This window comes from Anser cygnoides, chromosome 7 (genome assembly GCF_040182565.1).
Source record: "Anser cygnoides isolate HZ-2024a breed goose chromosome 7, Taihu_goose_T2T_genome, whole genome shotgun sequence".
Lineage (NCBI taxonomy): Eukaryota > Metazoa > Chordata > Aves > Anseriformes > Anatidae > Anser > Anser cygnoides.
In genome coordinates this window covers 20,964,160-20,988,163 of record NC_089879.1, presented here as the reverse complement: position 1 = coordinate 20,988,163, position 24,004 = coordinate 20,964,160, and the positions used below count along the sequence as shown (strand labels likewise).

At 46.9% G+C, this 24,004-nt stretch overlaps 1 protein-coding gene across 16 annotated transcripts in view; it reads right to left on the bottom strand.

Moving 5' to 3' along the window:
* The window catches only part of TLL2 (tolloid like 2), a 94,449-nt gene extending 74,733 nt beyond the window's left edge, over positions 1-19,716 (bottom strand). For 4 of the 16 annotated variants that reach the window (XM_067000359.1, XM_067000360.1, XM_067000362.1 and 1 more), the window contains exon 1: positions 19,511-19,712. In XM_067000359.1, coding sequence (XP_066856460.1) covers positions 19,511-19,661 — 151 coding nt within the window. In that variant the 5' untranslated portion in view covers positions 19,662-19,712. Of the gene's footprint in view, positions 1-19,510 lie in introns of all 16 variants that reach the window. The other 12 variants (XM_067000366.1, XM_048069136.2, XM_067000364.1 and 9 more) reach the window with 5 other exon arrangements.
* Between the last annotated feature and the right edge of the window lie 4,288 nt (positions 19,717-24,004).

Sequence of the window (24,004 nt, the reverse complement as noted above, 5' to 3'; positions counted from 1 at the left end):
TTCCTCAGTATCGTGGATCAGGAGACCTTGACCTAAAACACTGCATGCCCCTCACCAGGTGTCACACAAAAGAGACTTTCTGAACCTTCCGGCCACCAAGCTTCAGTCTTCTGAGAGGAATCAATCTAGGTCAGCCCCTCTCCTCAGGTAACTCTCACATCATGGGAATTGTCCTGGATATATTCCTTGAAATTAAGCTGAGGAATAACAACCTTTGAGATGCAGAAGAAAAATGAAATTAAAACTGCTGCAACCCCAAGTTTCACTTGGACAGGTTCAGCAGCTAAGCACTTTCCCCCATTAAAGACATTTCACCAGTAATGACCACAAAGCAAACAACCATTACAGCTTATTTAACTGCAACATTTGGGGAGGGATGTTCTTCCTTCAAGCGGCAGGTTTCTTTCCAAAAACTGCTGCTTTTCCCTGACACACTAGGTATCCAAACCTCAGTGTTTCCACCTGCTTGGAGCCCCAAGCAATGCAGCAGGGGAATAGGTGATCCTAAGCAGACACGCAGGAAATATACTACCAAATGCCCCCACACAGAAGAAATGAGCTCATTGCAGAAATGAACAGGAACAGATCCATTAGCTAAGTAACATCCTGAGAAAAAGGAAGGTAACTGCTTAAGCCTGCTTGGAGCAAACCTCAGGGCAGGCTAACAATTTAAAATCACAGTGCTGGATGAAAGGGGATAGTCCATGATAGATCACATCTATTCAAGGGCCAGACAAGGAAAGCAAACACAAGCTCATTTTTACTCACTGTTCCTTATCTACCAACACCAGGAGAGGAGTGTTACAGCACTGTTGGAAGAACGCAAAGAAAGGACAGCAGGCAAGAAAGAAATGGGAACCATTTATGGAGGAAAGCTAATCTGAGCTGTTTACAGACTTCCCCTCTGAGCTCGGGGATGGAAGGGTGGCAGGGGGGTGGTTTCAGCCATTAAAAATACAACATGAGAATCCATTAATTTTCCATAGAAACAATGTCGTCATAGAAGCGAGACAAATCTGATCAGTCATGCAAATGTGCTGATGTTAAATTCTCAGGCCTGGGTGAGGAATTTTGATTGCCAAAAACACAACAATGAAGAGATCAGAACGAGATTAGCAGCCAGAATGGCTGCAGCACTGAATGGCATCGTGGGGGCAAGGGATGTACCCCAAAACAACCCCAGACTATACCGAGGTTTGTGCCCTAAGCCAGGCGTAGGTGTCTCAGCAGAACAGATGAAAACGAAAAAAAAATCTATAAGCGTCCTTGTATAAGATCTCAGGAAACGGGCAAATGTCACATTCCTGCTCGACAAACCAGCAAGAACCTTCAGAGACCACTGAGCTCACTCCAGGCAATAAAAGTCTCAGCAACCCCACAGCACTGGGACTCTTGCAAGCTGTGAAATCACAGTGCCAAGGAAAACCAAGAGGTTTTCACAACAGGGGAAACAGGTGACTGTGTGTTGTAGCTTAACCCAGCAAAACACCAAGCACCACAAGTTAGGAGAGAAACCAAGGAAGCAGGTTGGTCACAAAAGACACAAGCACTGTCCCAGGCACACGCTGAGCTGAGATGCAGTATGAAACATGGCATTTACACTGCACTGTTAAGGGGCAAAATACAAAAAAAAATCTTCTACCATCAATAATAAAAAATCCACAAAAGGAGTGCAGCAGATCTTACCTCCTTTCCTCCCTCTTCCCTCTAAAATCCAACTGTACAAACACTCCCCAGAGGGCAATACTATGCATGGAAAATTATAGCAGCACCCCAAGCAGGAAGAGTGGAAATCACTCACCCCGGCAGCAGAGCACAGCCCTTCCTTGTGAAGAATCGAGCCACCGTCCTGGACTGGCTTCAACACAAGTATTTAGGGGTTAAAAATAACCTTGAAAATGAAGCGCTCCACCCCCTGCAGTATGCAAAACATTACTAGAGTAATGCATGTGACAAGGATGCTTCCGGATAAGCCTCACCACTGGCAAAAGCAATTCAAAGAAACATGAACAAAAAAGGAGAGGTCAAAACACAAGAGATGTTTCACTCAGGTTTACCCACAAGCCGAAATATCAGCATTTGTCACAGAGAAGATGTCAAACAGATGTTTGGTTCACCTGTTAAATTTAAAAACACGTTGTTTCTACATTTGGACAAGTTTACCACCTGTGCTGCAGTGAATTCTAGGCACCTTTCTACAGAACCTCTGTTCTGGTCCCAAGCTGAGCTCACAGAGGAGAGGACAACACATGGAAGTTTCCTTTGTGCTCCACACCACCAATTCATCTAGAAACAGGCATTTGCCAAATAACTCACCTTGACCATAGAAACCTGGCCTTCACCACCACGTAATCCAAATGTGTTTTTCACAGAGGGAACAACCCTACAGGATAGAGTGATGCTCCAGACTTGAACCATGCTGCTAGCTCAGTGTGGCAGAGCCCAGAGTACTGGCTGCTGCAAGGGACTCTAGGTTCAGGGAGACAACTAGAGCCCCCTAAAACACCTCAGACCTCTGGTAATTCCCTGCATGTTTTAAACTCCTATAGTAAATTAAGGAAAAAATGGTGATTGTCTTTTAATATTTAATAGAGCAAACAGATCTCTTACTTCCCCTTTTGCCACTCATAAGCCTTGTCAGCAGCCTGTTCAAACACCTCTCTGGATTTGTACCTTTAGACATACATGTGGGAAAGGATCTAAGTCACCCTGCCCAGCTCAGCCCTCATCAAGTCTACTTTGTGATGGCAAGCATTACAGGACTGTCATCAGCACACCCATGAATTAATGTTTTACTGTACAAACATCCCTGCATGGCACACAAAATCAGTGTTGCCATTGTAAGAGTGATTCACATCCTGCCATGGCCTTCCTTTGGCCAGGATGGTTCCTGCTGATGTCCCAAAACCTACTTCCTTTTCAGTCAGCCCTAACAACACTCATCCCAGAGCTCTTTTACTGTTTCCTTGCCCATCGGTGAATCCCATGCCATAAACTCTCCCATTCTTGTCTTCCAGTGTTACTGACCTACAGTTAAACTCAGCCATGCAAACATCCACAAAAACCATCACTGCAGTCTCAGCAGCTCCCACCTTAGTCTATTCTATAACAGTTGGCACACGTAAAGTCAATGCTCTTACTATTCAAAGCCACTTTTATTGTTCCAGCCATACACACCACAGCGAGTACATAGGGCTGTGCAGCAACACAATCCTCCCTGTGTACAGAGCTCCATGAGCTCAGTGGCTGTCACAGGTCCAGTTACAGAGGGATCAGTTCTGGGTGCAGTTTCTCCCCCCACAAAATTTCTCTTAGGATGCACATTCAAAAGCCACAGAAGTCACAATGTTCTGCTTTCTTCAACAAGGTCTTGTATCCCTCTAATTACTAAGATGGCTCAAAAAGGCAGAGAATTATGCTCTGATGAAACCTCCAAGCTGTAAACTATTCTGTTGATAAGCTAGCATACAGGTGGAAGACACGAGCAGGACAGCCATGGACCATACAGCCTTCCATTCACACAACTGATCCTGTGCCAGCAGTGAGCAATCAGGAAAGTAGTGAAGGATCATGTGCCGTTACATCCATTCATCTTATTTACGCAGTAGGTCCCCGTGAGAAGTTGGTCGTTATCAACGTCTGGTTCTCTGTTTCACTCCCAGCACTTAACTACACGCGGGTGAGGACATGCTCCCCACTCCACAAGCAAGCCAGCTGCACCCTTCACTCGCTCAGACATAAATGACAAAAGCCTGCTCAAGAATATGCATCTGTTTCACGTATGGCTCATACGGCTAATTTAAACAGTTTCCATATGTTGCCAAAAAACTGTGACCGAATGCCACTTACAAATAAATGGGTAGATTGTCTGGCTTCCACAGAGAAAGGTTTTATCACGCAGCTCTGAGCAACAGCTCCTTTGTTCCCCGGTGTGCCTGGGCTTCTCCAGCGCCTATCGCAGCCGAATGCTGCTGACTGCTCTAAATGCTGCCTCCTGCCGGGATCCACCACTGCAGCAACACGCTTTTTCAGACTTGCAGCCAGCAGACTTTGGAAAAGACCTGTGATGAACACCCAAGCAGGTGAAGAAGGTCTGTCAATTCGCACAGTGCAACCACCCCCTGCTCCTCGTTCCAGAGTAGTTACTCATGGGACAGGCGTGTTTTCTGCCCAGCCCTCATCCAGGCATTACCACTGGGTGCTAGGCTGTAGCTGTTAGAGTTCCCTGAAGCATAAATGAGGCTCTGAGACTCCATGTAAACTAGAATTTTATGTTTCAACATCTTGCTGTACATCTGAAAATAGGATCTCACTTTTATTGCACCCACTGTGGCTTCCTGCTCAGATCCATCCTGGCAACAGGTCATTTGTCACATTCCAGCTAGACCACGTCCAAACTAACAGTCTGTAGTTGGGTGGATGGAAAGACTGAGCAGAGAGGTAAGGACTTCACTCAGGGTCACTGCTCTCCTAAAAGTAGATCTGGTCAGGGAACTAAACAATAAATATCTGTTTGGAAATGCAGGGGAAGCTACTAAAATGATTTAACAATTCAAAGAGGAAAGGTAAATAGATGCCAGTATTTTGCCTGTCAGTAATGGCATGTACTTGTACCCTAAGAAAGTGCATTGCACAATCTGCATCCACTGGACTAATTGCTGCACAGTAAAGTCTGCCTCATTTCTTTAGACAAAGCTTGCTGAAGCAGGCATCAAACAGATGTCCCAAAGAGTCATCCAAAGACATGTTTCTCAGGATGTCCTGAAGAAGCAAATCAGTTTTTTTCACAGAATCCAAAGCAGAGATGGATGTCACAGCTCCTCAGGCCAGTGCTTCATACACAAGACAGATCATCTGCTGTTGGGTGGCACTCAGGTACTAGAGTTACCTTCCCTCCTGAGGCTAAAGGATTTCATGTCCTTGTCACTTCACAAGTGAGTCATGCTACAGAAGGGCAGGCAGACCAAGCAACCACAGTTCACATGCACACTGGGCTGTTTCCCATTGTCCAAGGCAAGGAGATTCACATTCACCAAAGCTGTCCTACTCCTACACCTAGTGGCCATCCTGAAGCATCTCCTCCCTTTTTGGGGAAGCTGTCAGGGACGAGACACAGTTAACAAAGTCCCCCTTGAATCTGACATAGAGTGCAGCACATAAAAAATTACTCATGCGACTGATTCACATGGTTTCAGTATTCATAAATTCCTTTGCATAAAGGCGAGGCATCAGATTTGCACATAACTGATCCAGACAGCTGCAGATTTCCATAGGCACTAAGTGCCTGGAGGCAGAAGCCACTCCTCATGTAATCCCGTTAAACAGATGGAATGAATGAAAACGCTGTGCAATTCAGCATGCCAGTGGCAGCCACCTCAGCTTTCCCCACTAGTAGTACAGGGTCTTCAGTTCAGGGTCTTTCCTTGGGTCCAAGTTACAGGAGATACTCCATGTCCTGAACTCTGCAGGAAGCCTGAAGCACATGAAGTTATGAAGCTATAGTAATGGAAGGCTGCCCTCAGACAGTGCTGGGAACATACCCAGGTTGTCCATTACAGTCTGTCTCATCACAGTAAGATGTAGCTTTTGGGAATATTACTGCAGAAAACACAAGACTTCTCAGGAATGGAAATCAGTACACTGGAGATTCTGTATAGAAGGAAAATCAGCTCATGGCCACCTGAAAAGCCAAGGTGGAATTCATACTCAATATCGTTGTTCATCAACCCAGATCCAGACTGGGATCAAGGGCTCTGAAGTCAGAAGGATCTCAGGTGGAAGCTGTTGGCCATTTAAAGGTCCTTCATGACAAACCACATTGTATCACATCACAACAGATATCAAGAGTCAGGATAACTACTTATTACAATAAGTAATTTGAAGGATGCATTGTTATTCACAAGGTTACATTAAATATACAACCCCAAATGGGCACCATAACCACTTGTGCTGGCCAACCCTCTCCGAAAGACTCTGGCTGAGTCCTCTTTATTAGCCTAGTCCTTTCCATGTCAGAGCTCAGCTTCCTTCCTTGTGGTAGCAAGCACTTCAGCAAATAATCCATATGCTCCCATGTCAAACACCCAGAAAAGCAAAAAGGTGATAAGAATCTTTGAAAAGACTGATGCCACAGCCCACTTAAGAGCGTGTAGGAACACTGATGCAGAGCATCAGCATGCACTGCCATGGTACCACTCAGCTGTCTAAAAGACAGAGCCTTTTTCATCCTTGCTCACTGTGCACATCCCCGGCTCTGCAGGAGAAGAGAAAGGATCCCTGTCATCATCAGTCTGCTTCACCCCAGAGCTGGATCAATTCCAGAGGCAGTGTAATGCAATCATATAATTAGTGACTATCACTACACATAAACAGGGCTGGATTGCATGTGCAAAAGCAACTTCAATTTTGACATTACCCAGCCTTAATAAAATGTCTTTACAATGAAGACAACTTCTTCCCCTGACAAGATGCTTGTGCCCTCTGGATAGCAAACAGTCTTGTGTCAGGAGTGTGCCTGGCTTTGAAGTGGGAGGTTGCAGTTTGACAAAAGCAAAGGGCAAAGGGGAGAGAGACCAGGGCTGCCACAAGACAGCTGCCAGAATTTAACACTGCCAGCAAGGTCTCTCTGATTTAGCCTTGTTCCGAGGCAGTGAAGCCATTTTTTGGTTCAGGCTCTAAAAACAATTCTCATTCCCAAGCAGACCAATGTCAGGAAAAAAATCCAGCCCGAAGAACTGCAAACTAAAAACTGGTTCCAGTTTCCCACAGCTGTAAGTGAGACCTAAGTGGGACCTTGTCAGGGGCACTCCTGTATATCTGCAGAAGACAGAGTCACCATCCCCACTGGAAAACCCCATGTTATCATCTACTAAGGTAGCTGAAAGGATGAGCAGAGATAGGTACCCAGCCCCACCCACCTCCCCCTCCATGGATCCATCTCCTCAAGACATGGATCTCCATCTCCTGTGGAAACGCACACGCTGCTCCCAGCCTACCACCTCAGGGAGCAGGATCCCAGAGCCAGTTCCACATCAGCAGAAAACAGACAGCAAGCAGTTTCCAGAAAGACAACCCCCATCAAAAAAAAGCTTTCCAGCTATTGACTATTCTAACAACCCAGCAGCAAGTATCAGCAGATCTTCTCCCACCCCGCTCCTGACAGTTATTCCTCTGCAGCTCCATCAACAACACAACTTTTAATCTATCAAATGCCAGTGCTTCCCTGCATGGTACACACCCGCACTTTTATATTAACCGTAGCTGAGACTAGGTGAAGAACCACTTGTTTATCACCCAGGCGGCTTCACACCACATCACCCATAAGCACTTCCCACCTCTGCTCCTTAAGAGGTACTGGGAGTCCCCCAACAAGGGCAGAGTTTGGCCATGATGCAAACTAATCGTTCTCTCAGGAGTCCAGTAGCAAAGGCAGGATGTCATTCCCTGAAACCCCCGCCATCACAAACTGAAGGTACTTTTTGAAACCACTCCTTAAGCTACAAAACTCACTAAACAAAAAAAATCTAACAAAGTAACAAAAGTTTCAAACTCCCAGTACAAGAAGATGCCCAGATACTACAGTGGTGAGCGAGTGAGTACATGCCCCCTGGATTCCTACACTGTCCTTCCTTCCATCACCACCTGCCACAATTTGTTAGACACTTCCCTGGAGAGCACAGGCAATGGGGGAGAAATGACTCCAGGCATCCCCCCTCCGTTGTATGTGAGATAATGAGCACATTCAAAACTACCCCTCAAACAATTTCTGAATGGTCCGATACTCACCTGGAAAATCTGCTGCAGGGATGTACTAAACAATTTCCATGGGGTGTGGAGCATGGCTACTACTCCCCTGAACATATCCTCTCTTTTTCGCTAGCCACTGTGAGTGTGGGGTCCTTAAAGAAAAGATTTTCTTGCAATAGCAAACTATGAGTATTTTATGCTATTAAAAACAGCTGGGCTGGGAATTTTTATCGAGCACCTTTTATAAAAAGATATGATGTAGTCATCTCTCTCTTGGAACATCCCACAGTAGAACATATGATATGTTGGGCACTAAATGGCAGGGCAAGGTATGCAAGCAAAGAAGGAATAATGTGGTTATTCTACAGTTTCCAGCCAGGAAACTACCGAACATACAGAACCACAGATCAGTCTTCATGTCTGGAAAGCTTCTCCAATTCCTCCCCACTTTTATTCTGACCCAGCTCATAGAGTGACAATAACAGGCTGGATTGTTCTTGCCAAACCCCATAGCAGCACAAATGGTTTCAGAAATGAAGGAGGTGTTCAGAAGATTTTGCTTTGCAAGGCCCAACTTCCAGGCAGTGACAGGGCAAGAGAGAAAATGCAAGGCTGAAATAACCCCCAGACACATTCAGCTCGTTCAAAGCTTCCAGCAGGGGGATTTAGCCAAAGCTTAAAGCAGTTCTCTGTGACTCTTTGTCACAGGAGTGTAGGTACAAACAAACAGGAGCTGGGACAAAGGGAGTCAACACACATTTTATTAGTAAAAAGTTAATCGGCTTAAAGTGTGCAACTAAATAAGCAAAGCTTACATTAAAGTGACCCGCCACGAAAAGATGCCATGGAAATAAAGTTATAGGAAATACAATATAGTCTCTATGTTCTTTTGTAATCCAATGTAATAAATATTCATGATTCTGGGTTAATGGGGTACCCAGCTCGCAGCCACCACAATAGTTTTTTGTTTATTCTCAAGACCATGAACTTTGGAACCATGAACCTAAATTTCAGGACTTTGCATTCATGCATGTTAGCAAAACGCAGGGTAAGGCAGGGGGATGGAGACAAAGCCAGGACCTTGGCTTGTGTCAGTGTAAAGGAGGTTGCTGGCAGGTTTTTGATAATGAGTAACAAGAACCCCAGAAGGCACCGGACTTCTGGTTTATCTGTCACCCTCCCTGCCTCTGCAGCAGCAGAAGAATGAGAGAAGAACCACCTGCAACACAACCCCATCCTTCACCTCCAGTCCCTCCAGGACATGGCTGATTCCAAAGCTTCTCTCTCCAGGGGGAACAGCACCCTCAGGCCAGCCCTCGAGGAAGTAGCGGTTGCCTGCATCACACAGCCGCATCACACAGCAGAGGTCCACTCCTCATGCAGGACAGACCTGAACACCCCTAATCACGATCCCTTGCGCCTCCATAGTGATTGAAAGGGCTTTCTGGAAACAGTCCTGCACGGACTGGTCACCCAGCTCCAGTCCAGCACTCACGAGGGATGGCAAGTATCCTTCCCAAGCATATTTTAGAGTCCCAAACCTCCCTAGCCATCAGTTGCTCCTTTGACGGTGCCTTCTGCTGACAGCAACATTGCCAACTTTCATGTTTTGCTACGAGACCTCCCAACTCCACATACCACTTTCTCCTCCAAAGACAGCCCTTTTCCACACACACACGTGCAAAATATCCATGGGCACCTTGCATCTTGTCAGACTCTTACATAAAATTCAAAAACATCGGTCACACAGCAGTTTGGGGAATTTTAGTAAAAAATGCTCCTGTGAATCAAATCCTGCATCACATCATTTTACACCGAAGAAATCTTCTCCTTTGTTGACAGATGTCTTTAGCCATTACCACGTGCAAGGCCAATCTCCAATAAAATGTTTTCTTGTACTACAGAGAAATGTCCTCCAATATAGCCAGTATTAGCCTATTTTTAATTGCCTATTTTAAGGAAAGTACAGACTAAGATTTGGATATTAATAGGAACTGTTCTTCACGTATCTTCCTTTAGCACAACCTAAGTGACAAGCCTTGCTGTAGTGAGTTTTATTTCCCTCTTTGGACAGAGCTCCTAATTCTGATCAGCTGAACCTGAGCAGCAGTAGGACAGGCAGCATAAAGGCCAACCATTTCTTCACAATACAGCTTCTTGTAATAAAACAAACGTCTAAAGTAAACAACAGCGTTCCCCTAGATTTGAAGTTTTTGACACTTCAGTTGCAATACTTCTATACGGGGCTACTATAAATTATTCAGACATAAAAAAGAGGAATTTAGCAAGAACTGTTAAAGTTAATAAATTAATATGAAAAGTGAAAGTGTATTTTTGGAAGGGAAACTATTTCTCCAACTAGTTACTTATTGGAATATCTGTGAGTCTGCCTCGAACCACAGAAAGGCTCTGTCTAAAAACCTAATACATCAGTAAATAGCAACAGCCTTCTCAAAGCTGAGGTAACCTGCCCAGAGAGCATATATTTAGCATTTACCTCTGTAATACTTTATATTTGAAATAGGTGCATTAGTCGTACACAGGAAAAGTGGAACTTGTTGGGAAGAAAACATTTTCCACAATCCTTTTGTGAAATTCTGCACAGAATGTCCTGTTGTTCCTGGGACACAGCACATCCCCATGTCCTCTTCCAGCCTGCAGGTGAGACAAGAGATTGCAAGCGCACAGCCAAGCACAGCACTGCGTGCCACTTGTGCTCACGACCTTTTGGGTCCAGCCCTGCTCTTCAAATCTTCACGGATTCAGCTCTGAAAGCAGAGGCATAGCTGTGAAGTACCCAGGCACAGCCTCAGGACCCAGCGGTCTGCACTGCCTAGGAAGACAGAAAGAGCAGGCGCAGTACGTTTGAGGGTCCCTATTTCACACATAGCTGCAAACCCCATAGCAAACACGTTATACCTTTGCCAGGAGATTAGTAATTATACAGTGTATGAAGAGGGCAAAAGGATATAAAGTGCTCTTTGCTGTCAAGAAAAAAGACAGCAGCCAGGAGGTTTTAATCCTAGTGTCAACATCCCATTAGTAAACAGCAGTTTACCTTAACAGAAAAGCTTTCCAAGAAAAGGCAGAAACTTGGGAACTTCAGCAATGGCCTTAGGAGATCCCAGCTCTCTGCCCAGGAAACAAAAACACAACACAGAATATCACATATCACCTCCTAACTGAAGCATGACAAAGAAGAGAATATATGGCAGAAGAGGCCAAAGAGGGGAAAAACAGAAATCAATAGGATCTAACAGAGCGTGACAGAAAATCACTTCCCCCATAAAAAGAGGTTACTTGCCAGGTTAATGAATCTTTTTTGTTCTGTACTTAGACACCCAGGAAATGGAAAGGGTCATAGGAGCAGTGTGGGTGGGAATGCAATCCCTAGAACATGCTTTCAAGAACAATCAAAGGTTAGAGATTAAATCCAGGCAGCGTTCAACTGCACAGCACATCAGCATCTTAATACAAGGGCCAGCTGCAGCTCAGAGTGTCACTGAGCAAAATACACTTCCAACATCAACAGTATAGCAAATAACAGGCTTCTCTTCCACTGCAAAAGCAGCCCAACAGGCCACCCCAGCTCCCCCCCCGAGAGTGACCCCCAAGAACTGGAGCATCTCTGCTTTTCCAGGTCAGCAGGGACAAAACAAACTGGACTATAGGCCTCTCATCAGAGTAACTGCAATGGAACTACACACACACACACAAAAAAAAAAAAAAAGCCCACACGAGTACTTGCACTGTGCAAATAACTCAGAAAGCTCTTGGCCCAGCAGCCAAAACTTCTCAAAATTCACTTGTAGTGAAAGAGCTTCACCTTTCTCTTGTCAGGAATACACAGGCAGCAGATAAACCAACACAGAAGTGTGTGGACAACAGCAGCGTACAAGATCTGGTGGCAACAGAAGCCAAAATTAGACCTCTGGAGTATCAAATGCATTGATACTCCACAGCCAGGTGCATTTAACTTAAAGCTGCAATTTCTACTGCCTGGAGCCCTACTAACACACTCCATAAAGGAACTGCAGATCCTTGCTGTCTTACCACTCCTCTGCCTACATCTAGCTTGAGCTACTTACAGTGGGCCACCTGAGGAACAGTCCCACTTAAGCCCAAGATACTCAGTAAGGGAAATGCAGGTGCATGATTTCCATCCTTTCCAAGGTCCCCTAACTTGTAGATCACTATATTAGGTTTCCCCACTGCCTGCCAGCTCCTTGGCCTGGCAGGATCATTTACCAACTGCTGCTTCTCAGTCTGGGGTCCAGCAGCACAGCTCAAATTCCTTTGTCATGCAGCTACCCAAGGTTATCTGCAGCAGTTACCTCATTTTCTATGCACTACCCATCTTCTGCAACAGAGACATGGGCAATGCAGCCAAAAGTCCCCTTTGTTACCCATGTCTGGTGCAGTCTCAGAATAGGCACAGAGTTCCAGAGTTGCACATCATTTAAGTCTCCCTTCATGCCCAAGGAGCTACATTACAAGCTCCAAAGTAGACTTAATTCTGGCATTTCTGCAGAGGGAGCTTTGACTTTACTAGGCTAGTGCATCTAACTGTTTTGAAGCCTGGAGAATTTTAAAGCAAAACCAAAGCCTTAAGGAACAAATATCTTCATCACACAGCATCCTGCCAACATACACACCAGTGCAGACAGTCCTGGCCTTCCACAGCAGCCATCTCCCACTGGGATAGCCCCTTCTGTTACGTACAGCCAGTGCTCATGGAAGGCAGGGCACAGTCTGTAAATACATCTCTCCTCCAAAGTCTGTTCTCTGCAAGGAACAAACAACCCCCAGCAGGTCTGACCTGAAATTCATTGTGAAAAATACTAACCAAACCATATAATTTTGGCGAAGTTCTAAGCAAATTAAAACACTGTTGATTAGACAACGCTGTTTTTGCAGGCAATACTATCTAAATGCAACATTGTGCTGATGAGGCATGGGAAACTGGTAACACCCACAGCTATGACATAAGAAGTGGAGAAAGGTAATTCTCAGTAATGTCCAGGACTGTATCAATCAGTTTATGATATGGAGCCAAAGGGACTCAACAGTACTCCAACACTAATTCCAAAAAGAAAGAGATCGAATACCCAGTGGTCTTGAACTTCTGCTTTATAACACTGGTATGATTTTCTCTGGAAATAGTTTGGAATTTGTGGATGGGGAGGTGAAACAGATGCTATGTTGTTTGGGTGCTGACATTTGCGTGAATGACTTGAGAGGGCATGAATTTCTGTTTGGGTCTAAAGCTGAGTTGATTCACGAACCAACAGCAGCTGCTGGTCTTTAACGATTTGCATTAGTCAAACCAGAGGGTGATTTACCAGTGGCTGGGGTTTAGTGTGGGCTTCCTTCATAACTCACAGTTAAACATTTTTCTCCATTCCAAGCTGGGCTGACACAAACTGGCTGAGAAAGAGCAATCAATCATTGACAGTTGTTTAATCAAAGGCCTCTTTGCACATTTAAGCAGTTTCTATTGACAGAGAACCTTCCTGTTCAGGAAGCGCTAGAGTGGGGATCTGAACATCAAAGTATACCCACCAGTTGAGATCAGCATTTTCAGGGAGCACAGCTACAACAAAGGGAATAAAAAGCAGAAAACCTGAGTAGCTGAATCAAAACAACAACCAGTTTCTACTCAATCATCCATCCTCTCTGAGCTGTGAAAACACATTTCATCACCAGGTGAAAGCAGTTTTGTTGCAGGTTCATACCTGCAATACTTGCGATCCAGGACAACAAGGTCATTCACTGTCAGAGGTGCCTCCTTCCTTCTAAGTTTGCCCGTCTCCAAAAAGAGCATACAGACCCCCCATCAGGTCAGTTTTCTTCCCAGTCCCAGCACCATCATTTTGGTACAGACAGGTCTGGACAGGAGCCAGGCCTATCGTTTCCCTCTGGGCTCTGTGGGAAACGGGGGACTGGCAAAGCAGCTCACTTACTACAGCAAATGGCTTTTTCCACAGAACAAGTTCATTAAGTGCATCACAACAGGTAAAAGCACACCATAGCACAGGGCTGCTGTGAAGGTGAGCAAAGATGTAAGAACCTACAGATAACAGGAAAAATGGCTTAAGTTGCTGCTGGGACAGGAGAGGAGAGGGTACCCCACAAACACAGACTGAGGCAGAAAACATCTCACAACACCTGAGATGGAAAGGAGAGAAGGACTTGAGCATCTGCTTCTGGCAGGGACTTAAGAGAGCTTTGCGGACTTCTGAAGCCTGGAAGATATGCAGCATAGTTTTTAAATTCCTTTGGCTGGGGCTTTATGACTACTCATTTTATGGAACACCTGAGGAATGAGCTGTCCTCACTGATCAACCTGCACAGGTTACAGTCAAGGGCATACACCTGTGAACTGCACTAAGACTGCAATGTTCAATAAAAGCTCTACAAGTTCTTTGTAGAAAAGTACCCATGACAACTCCAAACATTTCTTCCCCGCTCCACCAGCCTTCCTTCTGGAAATAAAAGCCCTACATGCTATGCTTGTCCATCTCTAAATCTTGAGGTGTAGGTATAGCACTAAGTGTTAAATCTCATGCAGAACAAGCAGATCCAACATAACCCCACCCCAAGAAGTATCAAAGATCAAGCATGATTTTTTTCAGACACCGACGAGACAGCTAAATGGTGGGAAGACTCCAAACCCAGATTTCAAGTGTTTTTTTGCCCATAAGGTTTTGCTCTCAAATTCCCCACACCAATGGATTCTCTACCTGGGAACTTCAAGCTGCAAGAAAATGGTTAGTGGTTATTTTTACTTTAAGTCTCCGCCATCAGCTTGTGCTTGGCCATGATTATAATAAAAGCCACCATAAAACTTCCCTTTGAGGAGGAAGTTTCTGCCACAGCTCTACCCCGCTGCAAAAATCTCACTGAATGCATATAAATAGAGAGCGTCCACAGTAGTCTTCACCCACCTGTTTTCCCATTCTTTAACTGCTGTCACCTCCCCAAAACAGGTAAATTAAAGACTGAATAGTCTGTTCTCTCATTCTTTCCCAGACCACCCAAAAAGACTCACTCAACTTCCTCCTTGGGGTTTTAACCCTTCCTGTGACCTGCTGAAGAAAGAAACAGAAGGGGGAATGATTGCTTGTGAGAGCTTGCTCCTTCCTCAGTAAATTTCTGCATCAGCATCGAGGAATCCACAGGCTGGGTTCTATTCTCTCTCTTACCTCAAAGCACACGTGTAAGTACGGATGTCAAAAAAACGAAGAAGGATAGAAACTATTTTTTGGAAGCCCATATGGTTTCAAATGTCAGCTGCCATCACTGCCACCTTGACTTATGACTGCCCTTGGGTAAGTCATTGACTCCCACCACCATCTTCTAAGATTCAGAGCCAGAGACACCGGTACCTGCACCGCAGCACTAGGCTTTCCACCCCAGCTCAGAGGCTTCAAAGCTTTATGAGAAAATCAGGAAGATGCAAATGAGATTGCTCCACAGGAATCTGGGATTCCCAAGCAAACAGCGGGTTAGCAAATGCTCCTGCCAGTGCTCACATCACTGCCAAAAACAAAAAGGGACATCTTGCAAGAATGCGGGAAAGCCCTGCCTGAGAGTCAGGCTTATGCTCTTATCTGTCAGTCGAGGACCTGCAGAGTCCCAGGGGGAGTGGGCTGGATCCACTGGGTAGCCTGCAAAGAGCTTTCAAGCTTCCCTGTTAATGTGATGGATCCATGCTCCAACAGAGAAAACAACATCTGCATTGCACTCAAAACCCAAGCAATATTCATGAAGTCTGGACTTCACAGATTCCCCCCTCCCCTTTCCCATTTGATTAGCCCCCAGGACTTTCAGTTCCTAACAGCGAATTCCTCAGCTTCCCACAGAAATGTCTGCATGTGACTTCAGATACCACAACTCAAATGAAATTCACTGCCTCCAGAACAAAAGGCACTGTGACTTTACAGAGAAGAGCTAGGAGGAACAGCATGAAAGCAAAGTACAATTTACATCTCCCTCTGAGAAATTCACTCTGAGCAGCACTCAGTCAAGGCTTAGGACCTCTGATGTGGGACTTTCAGAATCCAGTGGATCAAATCAGCAGCTGGATTAGGAAGAGGCACCTATAGTGGTATCCTATGACCAGGCAAACTAGCATCCACTCTTGAGGGGGCAACGGTTTAGTAGGAAAAGCTGCTCTATCACTGACAAATTTGCAATTGCTTTTCTAACAACTTTTCAACTGATAAAGAAACAGAGCGGATAGGACTACTGCCAAGTTCTCCAGAGACCCTTCGCACTTATTGCCTCTGTTCCTTCCTTCTGAGCTCACGTCCCTAACACTCTGCAAAAGCCCTAGGGACAAACTCACTTTTCTGGTGCCATCTTCTTGTTTTGCAGCCTCCCTATGCCAGGCTCTACCTGCTCAAGAGCATGGCAAGCAGTGACTCCATGATCCATGAGCTGAACCCTCTGAGCAGCCTATCTATCCTAAGTGCACAATAGGCTTATGACATTTTTCCATCTACAGAAGGGATCTGGGCAGGAACCTTTGTACCCTTCCCTTCGAAAAGCCCCATTGACACGACACAACACTTAGCAAAAACCACAAAGCGGAGTAAGCACTGTCATCTCCCCTGGCAACCCCAACCAACTGTACAGCCCTACCTCAATTCCCCCTTTACTATTCATTCAGACACTTTGCGCTCTCCTCCTACCCTATGAAAAAGGCAGGAAAGCAGACACAGATTATGAAAAAGAAAACTTGGGTGGCTGGAGTTCGAGACTGAGCAGCAGTGGAGTTATGACACATCAAATGAGTCCTGGTAACTGGACATGTTTGTATTAGCAGCTCAGTAGCCGTAGTGATTTCAGAGGTTAGCACACTGTGCAATCTGTCCTGCCTTGCTGTTGGAGATTATTACATCCTTAGCTAGTGCAAGAGAGGGAGCGTGTGCCAGGCTTTTCACTCACAGTCTAGTTGATGAACCATCGACAGTCTGCACTCAACCTCAGGGCATGAGCTGCAGGGGTGAGGAACTGGCAAGATTTCACTTCTTAACCTGCCAGATCTAAATCCATCACAGCCTCTGGGTCACAGCCACTAGCCTGCAGCAAAAGAGAAGTAAAGCACTATAGTTTTAACAGCTCTGGAAAACATGTAAGTGGAGTAGCAGCTTGTCTTTGCAATGGGCTGAGTCTGCATACAATCTGCAGCCACAGGACTGTACCCAGGAGGCTGTGACTAGTGACCAAGAAAATATCACTGCAAGTCTCACAGTGCCAGCTCTGTATCCGAAGACCATCAAAAACTTGCCTTCACAAAGTATCTGGCATCTGAGCTGTTCACAGCAGGGTCTGCAATCATTGTCCTCTTGCAAGTCATTCTTCTAGACAAATATTGACATTGTCTTACTGGTGGAGAAACTCAGGCCCCAGGAAGTTAAGGAGACTGGTCACTGCTATGGCATATCAGGAATGGAGCTCAAAGACTTCCCGTGTAATCATTTGACAACTGCACCTACACAGCCCATCTTGGAGGGCTGACTCCATTAGAGGCATCTTCACCTCACCTCATTTACAGAAGTGCATCTCTTCTCTCATTAACTAGCTGGACTAACCCTTTGGGATGATGTTTTCAGCACGGAACCCATGCTTAGGTCTGTTAATGGTCTAAAACTGGAAGATGGAGAAGAATATGAATGCAAGGCAGGGGGAGGAGGAGAGGCAGTGTCTAACAAGTCCATGTGCTAAAAGTCCTGCTTGCTTTGATTTTGAGCTGGCTTCAAAAACCGGAGCCATTCAGTGCATAGAGACAGGTACATGTCAGGAAGGTCTTGCAGTCTAAGTGCTGTGCACTTCAGTTTAGGCAAAGACAGCTCACATGGAGAGAAACTGGATTAGAGAGCCAGAACACACAGTCTGTTAGGACAGACTGAAAGAGCCAGTCACACAGTCTACAGAAAAGACAACTGAGACACGAGAAACACAGGAACAAACAGTGCTCACAGGTGAAAAGGGCTGCAGCAAAGCAGAAGGCACAGTACTATCAATCACACCCATACAGATTGGGTGAGAAAGGCAGACTTAAAATGCAGTATTGGAGCCTCAGGTTAGACAATAGGAAAGTCAAAATGATGTTGGACTAGGCTGCCTGGGAGCATCCACAGATGTTTGCCAGCACTGCTGCAAATACCAGCCTGGTCCTGGGCTCAAGAAAAGGACTGTGACCTCCAGAGGTCTTGTTCACTCCTTCCTTTCTGTTGGAAAGACATTGGAAAAGTATTAGAGACAAACGCCAATAAGTCAGAATATAAAGCTAATTTTTGCAGTTCATCCTGACTGAATTGAATTGACAGGAATAATACACAAAATGTTTATTTGCCAGCCACGAGAGGAAGTGAGGATGTACAATGAAAGGAGGCTGCTGTTGGTGGTCCAGGCTCTCCTCTGTGTACGTGCAGCGGTGACAGGTGGAGAGCCTGGAAGATGGGGGAACTGCAGGAGAAAGAAAGGGTCTCACAGCAATGGCAGGTTGGATTTTTTTTCTGTTTCTGCTACAGGTTCACTGTATGATGCAGGTAAGTTAATTAAAGTAAATGTTCTCTATGTGGTCCTTAAGGGAGCATTCCCCATCCTCTGCATACCTGACCTAACACACCTTGAGGCAAGCTGGCAGTGATACTGAGCAGTCCCAAGAGCAAATGAGGTAGACTGCAAATGATGCCACACTTTCGAGGAGAAGACAAGACTTTTTCAGATGGGAAGACCAAAGACATGCACCTTCAGCTCTCCAGGTCTGCATCACAGCCATATTGCTAACACCTAGCTTCACTGGAAAGGAGGAGAGATTAACTCATTACCACTTAAGAAGTAGACACAAAGATGGTAAAAGCGTGTTTGGGTGGGCTGGGTCTCAAACTGAATAAAAATATACATGCATCAAATGACAAATAATTTGCTGGTCGAGGAACGTTTTGTGCTAACAATACTGGAGAGAAGAGGGCTGAGATGAATTTTGGAATAAAATGTACCACTTGTAACATGGACCAGTCAAACAATTTGCAATACAAGGCAGAGGGGCTCTGATAGATGCTGTCCTGACAGAGCTCGTCTACGTGATCAGGTCCAGCTACAAATACCCTGAAAACAGCTGGGAGATGGCTGATAACGAGGGAAGCGATCATCAGGTAACATGAAGGAAAAGCTAGGAGACCATCCGGGGGGCAAAGTCCCAGCTCTGCAGAGAGACCAGGAACACCACACACACAGAAACTCCTTCCTACAGTATGAAAAAAAAAAAAAAAGCAGGATTTTGCACAAAGTTATCTGCAAATAGAACATGACTAACGAGATATCGATTACCAATTTCCTAGCAGAGAAGCAGCAATCCACAGAACCGAAACGCCAGCTGATGGCTGGGAGCAGCAGTGACAGTCACGTTAAAAGTGCGAGCCAGAAGTACGAGGAGGGAAAACCCGAGTAATTCCCTTCCAACTAAGATACAAGCGATGATGGGAGCTCTCGGAGGCATCAAAACGGTTAGAAAGTGTTAGCAGGAGCTCGGAAACAACCGAGCGCGATGTAACGGCGGTCCCGGGGCAGGAGGAGCGAGAGGGACGGAGGCGAAGCCGCACCGTGCTCAGAGCGCCCGGGCACCCGCACACGGGGCCGCCCCCGGTGCCCGCGCGGCTCCAGGTGAGCCCGGCGGCGGAGCCACCTGCCGGCCCCGGCCCGGCCCCGTCCCCGGCCCCGTCCCGCCGCCCAACTTGCCGCGGAGCCCTACCGGCTTTGCAGGGGTCGCGGTACTCCGCCGGCTCCTCCGCCGGCTCCAGCTCCCGGGCGGACAGCGCGGCCCCCCGGCCGCCCGGCCCCGGGGCGGGCAGGAGGAGAAGCGACAGCAGCAGGCGGCGGAGCGGGGCTGCCCCGCGGCCCATGGCGGCGGCACGGCGCGGCGCGGCTGCCCGGGCTGCGGGCACTGCACGGCGCCAGCAGCCCCGCGCCCGCCCCTGCCGGCCGGCCCGCCGCCGCCGGCCGCTCCTGCCGCGGGCGGGCAAGGAGGGGAGGGGGGGCACCGCCCGGCCCCGGCCCGGCTGGCCCCCGCCGCCGTCACTCAGGCGCCGCCGGCCAATCCCGCCCGCGCCCGGCGCTGACGCCCCGCCCACCCCATACGCCCCCCGCGGCGGGAGGGTGCCCGGGGGGCTCCCCTCAGGCAGCCCGCGCTGCACCGCGCCCCCCAACGGTCGCCCCTCAGAGCCTCAACGGTCGCCCCTCGCGCCCCAACGGTCGCTCCTCAGAGCGCCGGGGCAGCAAGGGCTGCGTGGGGTAAAGGCGTCTGCCTTCGGACTGAGGAGAAGTGCCTTGCCCCGGGTGGTAGCGCCCGAAGGAAGGGTTACGCAGAGTTTCACGGCACGGTTTTAAAGGTGAGGTGTTTCCTCTGAGGAAGAGGTAGGGGAGCTGAGAAGGCTTGAGGGGAAGGCAGGACGAAGCAGCGGGAGATGCATCCAGTCCCCTCTCCTTCCTCCAGTGAAACGGCAGCAGCTTTCAGGTGCAACGGGGCCACTCTACAGCTTCTGCGAACTTGGGCTTGGGGGTGATCCATGTACAGCAAGGCCTGGGAAAAGAACATGGCACGTGTGAGGCGTATAAAAGCCTTTGGGCAGCCTCTGCTCGGAGCAGAGGTCGCGGTCACCGGCTGCAGCAGGAGGTACCTGTCACGGCATGCTCTGGCCCTCCCCTGTCCTGCCGCCACACAGCAGGTGCGGTGTCAGCACCGGTGCTGCGCCAGTGAGCAGGGAGCACTGACACGTCTACAAGCTCCATGCAGGGTTCTCGAGGTGAACTGCCGTCTCTTATGATGTAACTCTGCTTTGTCAGCAGCCTACTTCCAAGCTCCCAGGGCAGCATCCACAAGTACCATTTCCCGCTGCAGCATCAGCTCCCAACCTGCCCTGCAGGCTGCACACACGAGTTTTCTGCACCTGGTGAAAAGCCTGCCAGGTAAAGGCTAACAGCCAGCTGGGAGCACCATAAAGGAGGCTGTCACAAATTACCTGCTTTCCACTCGAAGCATCACATTCTTCACCTGCCTTCTGTATCAGGCAGCCCTAAGACAAGGTATCCCACCTCCACACGCACAGCTACTCAGGGAAAGGTCAAGAAAGATAAAAAAAAAAAGTCACATATACAACTACCAGCAAGGGCTTAGAGGTTCCAACAAAAGCACTCTAAAAATCTTTACAGCATGAGTCACTTCTGCACACCTGATGAACGTGATCCTTCCCACTGCACAAGAAATGCCCTGAAGAAAACTTCTAACACATGTTTTTCTGTCTAATCTGCATTTTCTACGGGCTGTTATCAAGGCAATGGCAGTCAGGTGTTCACCAACACCTCAGAATCTTTCTCATTGTCTTTTGAAAGGTGATGGGAGGTAGAGCAAGCTGGCCATTTATTCTGTGGTCCTGATAAACACAGCAACTGGGCAACAGCCCACAGCAACAGCCAGAACCTGCATGCAGATTAACATGAAAGGTTCCAGCAATAGCTGGGCAACTCAGCAGAAAACACACCGATTTTCCTCCACTTTGTGCTTCTGAGCCAGTCCCAGAGAATGAGAGGAGAAACCTGAAGGACAGGGACCAACAGGTGGGGGAGTCTGGGTCACTCCCCAGGGAAAGCCCAGGCTACTCTGGGGCCCCAGTTGCTCACAGCGTAGACAGAGAAAACACACATGGGAAAGGTCTCGTTTGCACTGGAAGAATGAAACATCACTGTACTGATCTTGGCAAGATGAGGCAAAAACAGATATAAGAGAAACAAACTTCAATGGACTGGGACTTACTGGTAACTGGATAACAACAGCTGGATAATAACAGGATGCTCAGTCCCAGCTCACAGCCCTTTGCTCCTCACTGATGATCACCAGAATAGGGCTGTAATACCAAATCCACCTGTTGAGATCAAGCCTGGAGAATAACGTCACTTTGGAGAGGAGCCCTAAATGAACGCATGCCCTCAAACTCATGAGGATTTGATGACCTGTTTGGCGATGAGTGTCCTGAACAGAAGCAATGAAAAAAAAGAGGCTAATTTTTGGAAACTATTCCAGCACTGCAGACCCGCAGGGAGGACAGAGGGGAACACAGTAGCCAGCTTCAAACATGTAAAGGAAGAAGAAGCATCAGCTGCATCAAGGAAGATTTAGGTTTCAGGCAAGCTTTCTAGCAGTAAAATGGGGAAGCCCTGGAACAGAGTGCCATGAAGAACAAAGGTAGGCTGTAGTTTTGTTTGTTTGTTTTAAGAGGAATGTAGTCAAAAATCCGTGAGAATAAGCTTTGTAAGATAACTAGATCCCCATCTCCCAAGTTTTGTACTGTTCATACACTAACAACTTTTATTGCATTATCTTGCTATTTTCTACAACATTTTCAGACAAAGAGCAGAGTATTAATATCTTTTAAAGAAAGGCTGATCCCCATGCTTTAGAGGGGCTCCCAGTTCCTATGAGATGAGAACACTAGGCTACCTGCTCCTTTCTCTCTTCTCTGTAGAGGAGGTCCCCGCAGCATTACTTTGAGTACTGTGGGAAGTTGGAAAATAAAATCTTGGACACTTGCAAGGGTTGATCGACAAGTTCTCTGATCAGCATCATGAATCAGCAGAGCAAGCTCTGCACTTGTCAGCAGTGGGGAGATTTGGACTGTCACCCACTGAAAAGAACAAAACCTTTTCAATGCATGGAAATTGCTGACCTCTTCCAGCATGACAACCTATGTAGGGGAGCCTGAGCTCTTCTGCATATGGAAGTTCTGTTATATACGTAGATGGGGTATACAAGAGGACATCTTAAAGCTTTGAAGGAGGAAGAAGGAGGGAACAAAATAAATTGTCTTTTTAATCGTGCAATTGGAATGAGCTCATGAGAGAGTTCAAAAAAGGAGCCTGTTACTATTATCCCCACATAAATGAAATTCCCCCGCTACAGCAGACTCTTCCTGGAAAGCCATTCCCTAACACGAGAGCAGCACAACCTTTTTAGAAATGGCTCTCAGTAACAATCACTGCATTTTGCAACTGGCAGCCAAAGCAGTACACACAGGATAACAACTGCTTCTAAGCGTTCAGAGGATTGGTTTATGTCATCTTGGTTGGAGGTGCCTCATCAGTGCAAATAAGGAACAAAATCCCTGTGAAAGTATTTTTTTTTTAATCTGAGCTGCTAAAACAGTTGGCAAAGTTACACACAGGCAGTGCAACTCGTGACAGCAATAGTTAATTATCTAAAAACAACATAATCTATATCCATCACTGTCAAAGACAGTCTTTCCCTTCGCGCTCAGAATCCCCCCCTGCCCAATGCGTGCAAACAAAATCCACCGTCTTTTCAAGCCTCGCTGAACAAGAATGCACACAGCTTGTTTTGAACAGCATCCACGGGCAAAGCTATGTGGGAGCCACTTAGCATTGATGGACTATCTCTGCACACAACATGTCCTGAGGCCAAAACACACAAGTTTGTTAGTTTTTCCACAAGACCTGCTTCTTGCCGCTTGCCAACACTTGGGTCCTTCAAATCTAACAAAGTGATTAAGGCACTTCCCAGCCTGTCTCACTGTTAGTTCCTCTACTTCCTCCAGGTTTACAAGCAGATTTCCTTTCCTGGTCTCAGCTCCCCAAACACACAAAGATTTTCTTCTTCCATTTATATCACCACTACAAGGGCACAGAGTCCTGGAGAGATGGAGCTCATTTCTCTGAACCCACAGAATTCTCATATCTCTTCCCTCTGCATTTCAAGTACCCCCTCCCTTCTGTTTAGATACTTATTTGCCTCCTTTTTGGTAGGAAACAACCACTCCTGCAGCTTGAACCTGATGTGCATCGCTTCCTACAGGCACTGCTGAGCACTCTGCAGATGCACCACTATCCCTCTGCTTCATGACACTGTATCACAGGCTCATTTAGCCTGTTAATATCACCACAGGCTTCCCACCCGATGAAGCCTGTCCTCTTTCATCCTATTTCCTCTTGCCCATTTCCTCCATCTGGTTTTATCTACCAATCTATTGCTTTAGACCCCCATTATCACTCCAAGAGCTGACCCCTCCTAGGACACCCTTTCTTCATTAGTTTGGCCAGTGTCATTGACAAATCCAGATGATAAAATGGAAGTATCACAAAGGTCACTATTGATCCCTGCTATCTCTTCCTTCCTTCCACCCCTCATTTAGTCATTCCTGCTATAGGATGGGGGTGGGCTGTTCTTTTTTCAAGTTTA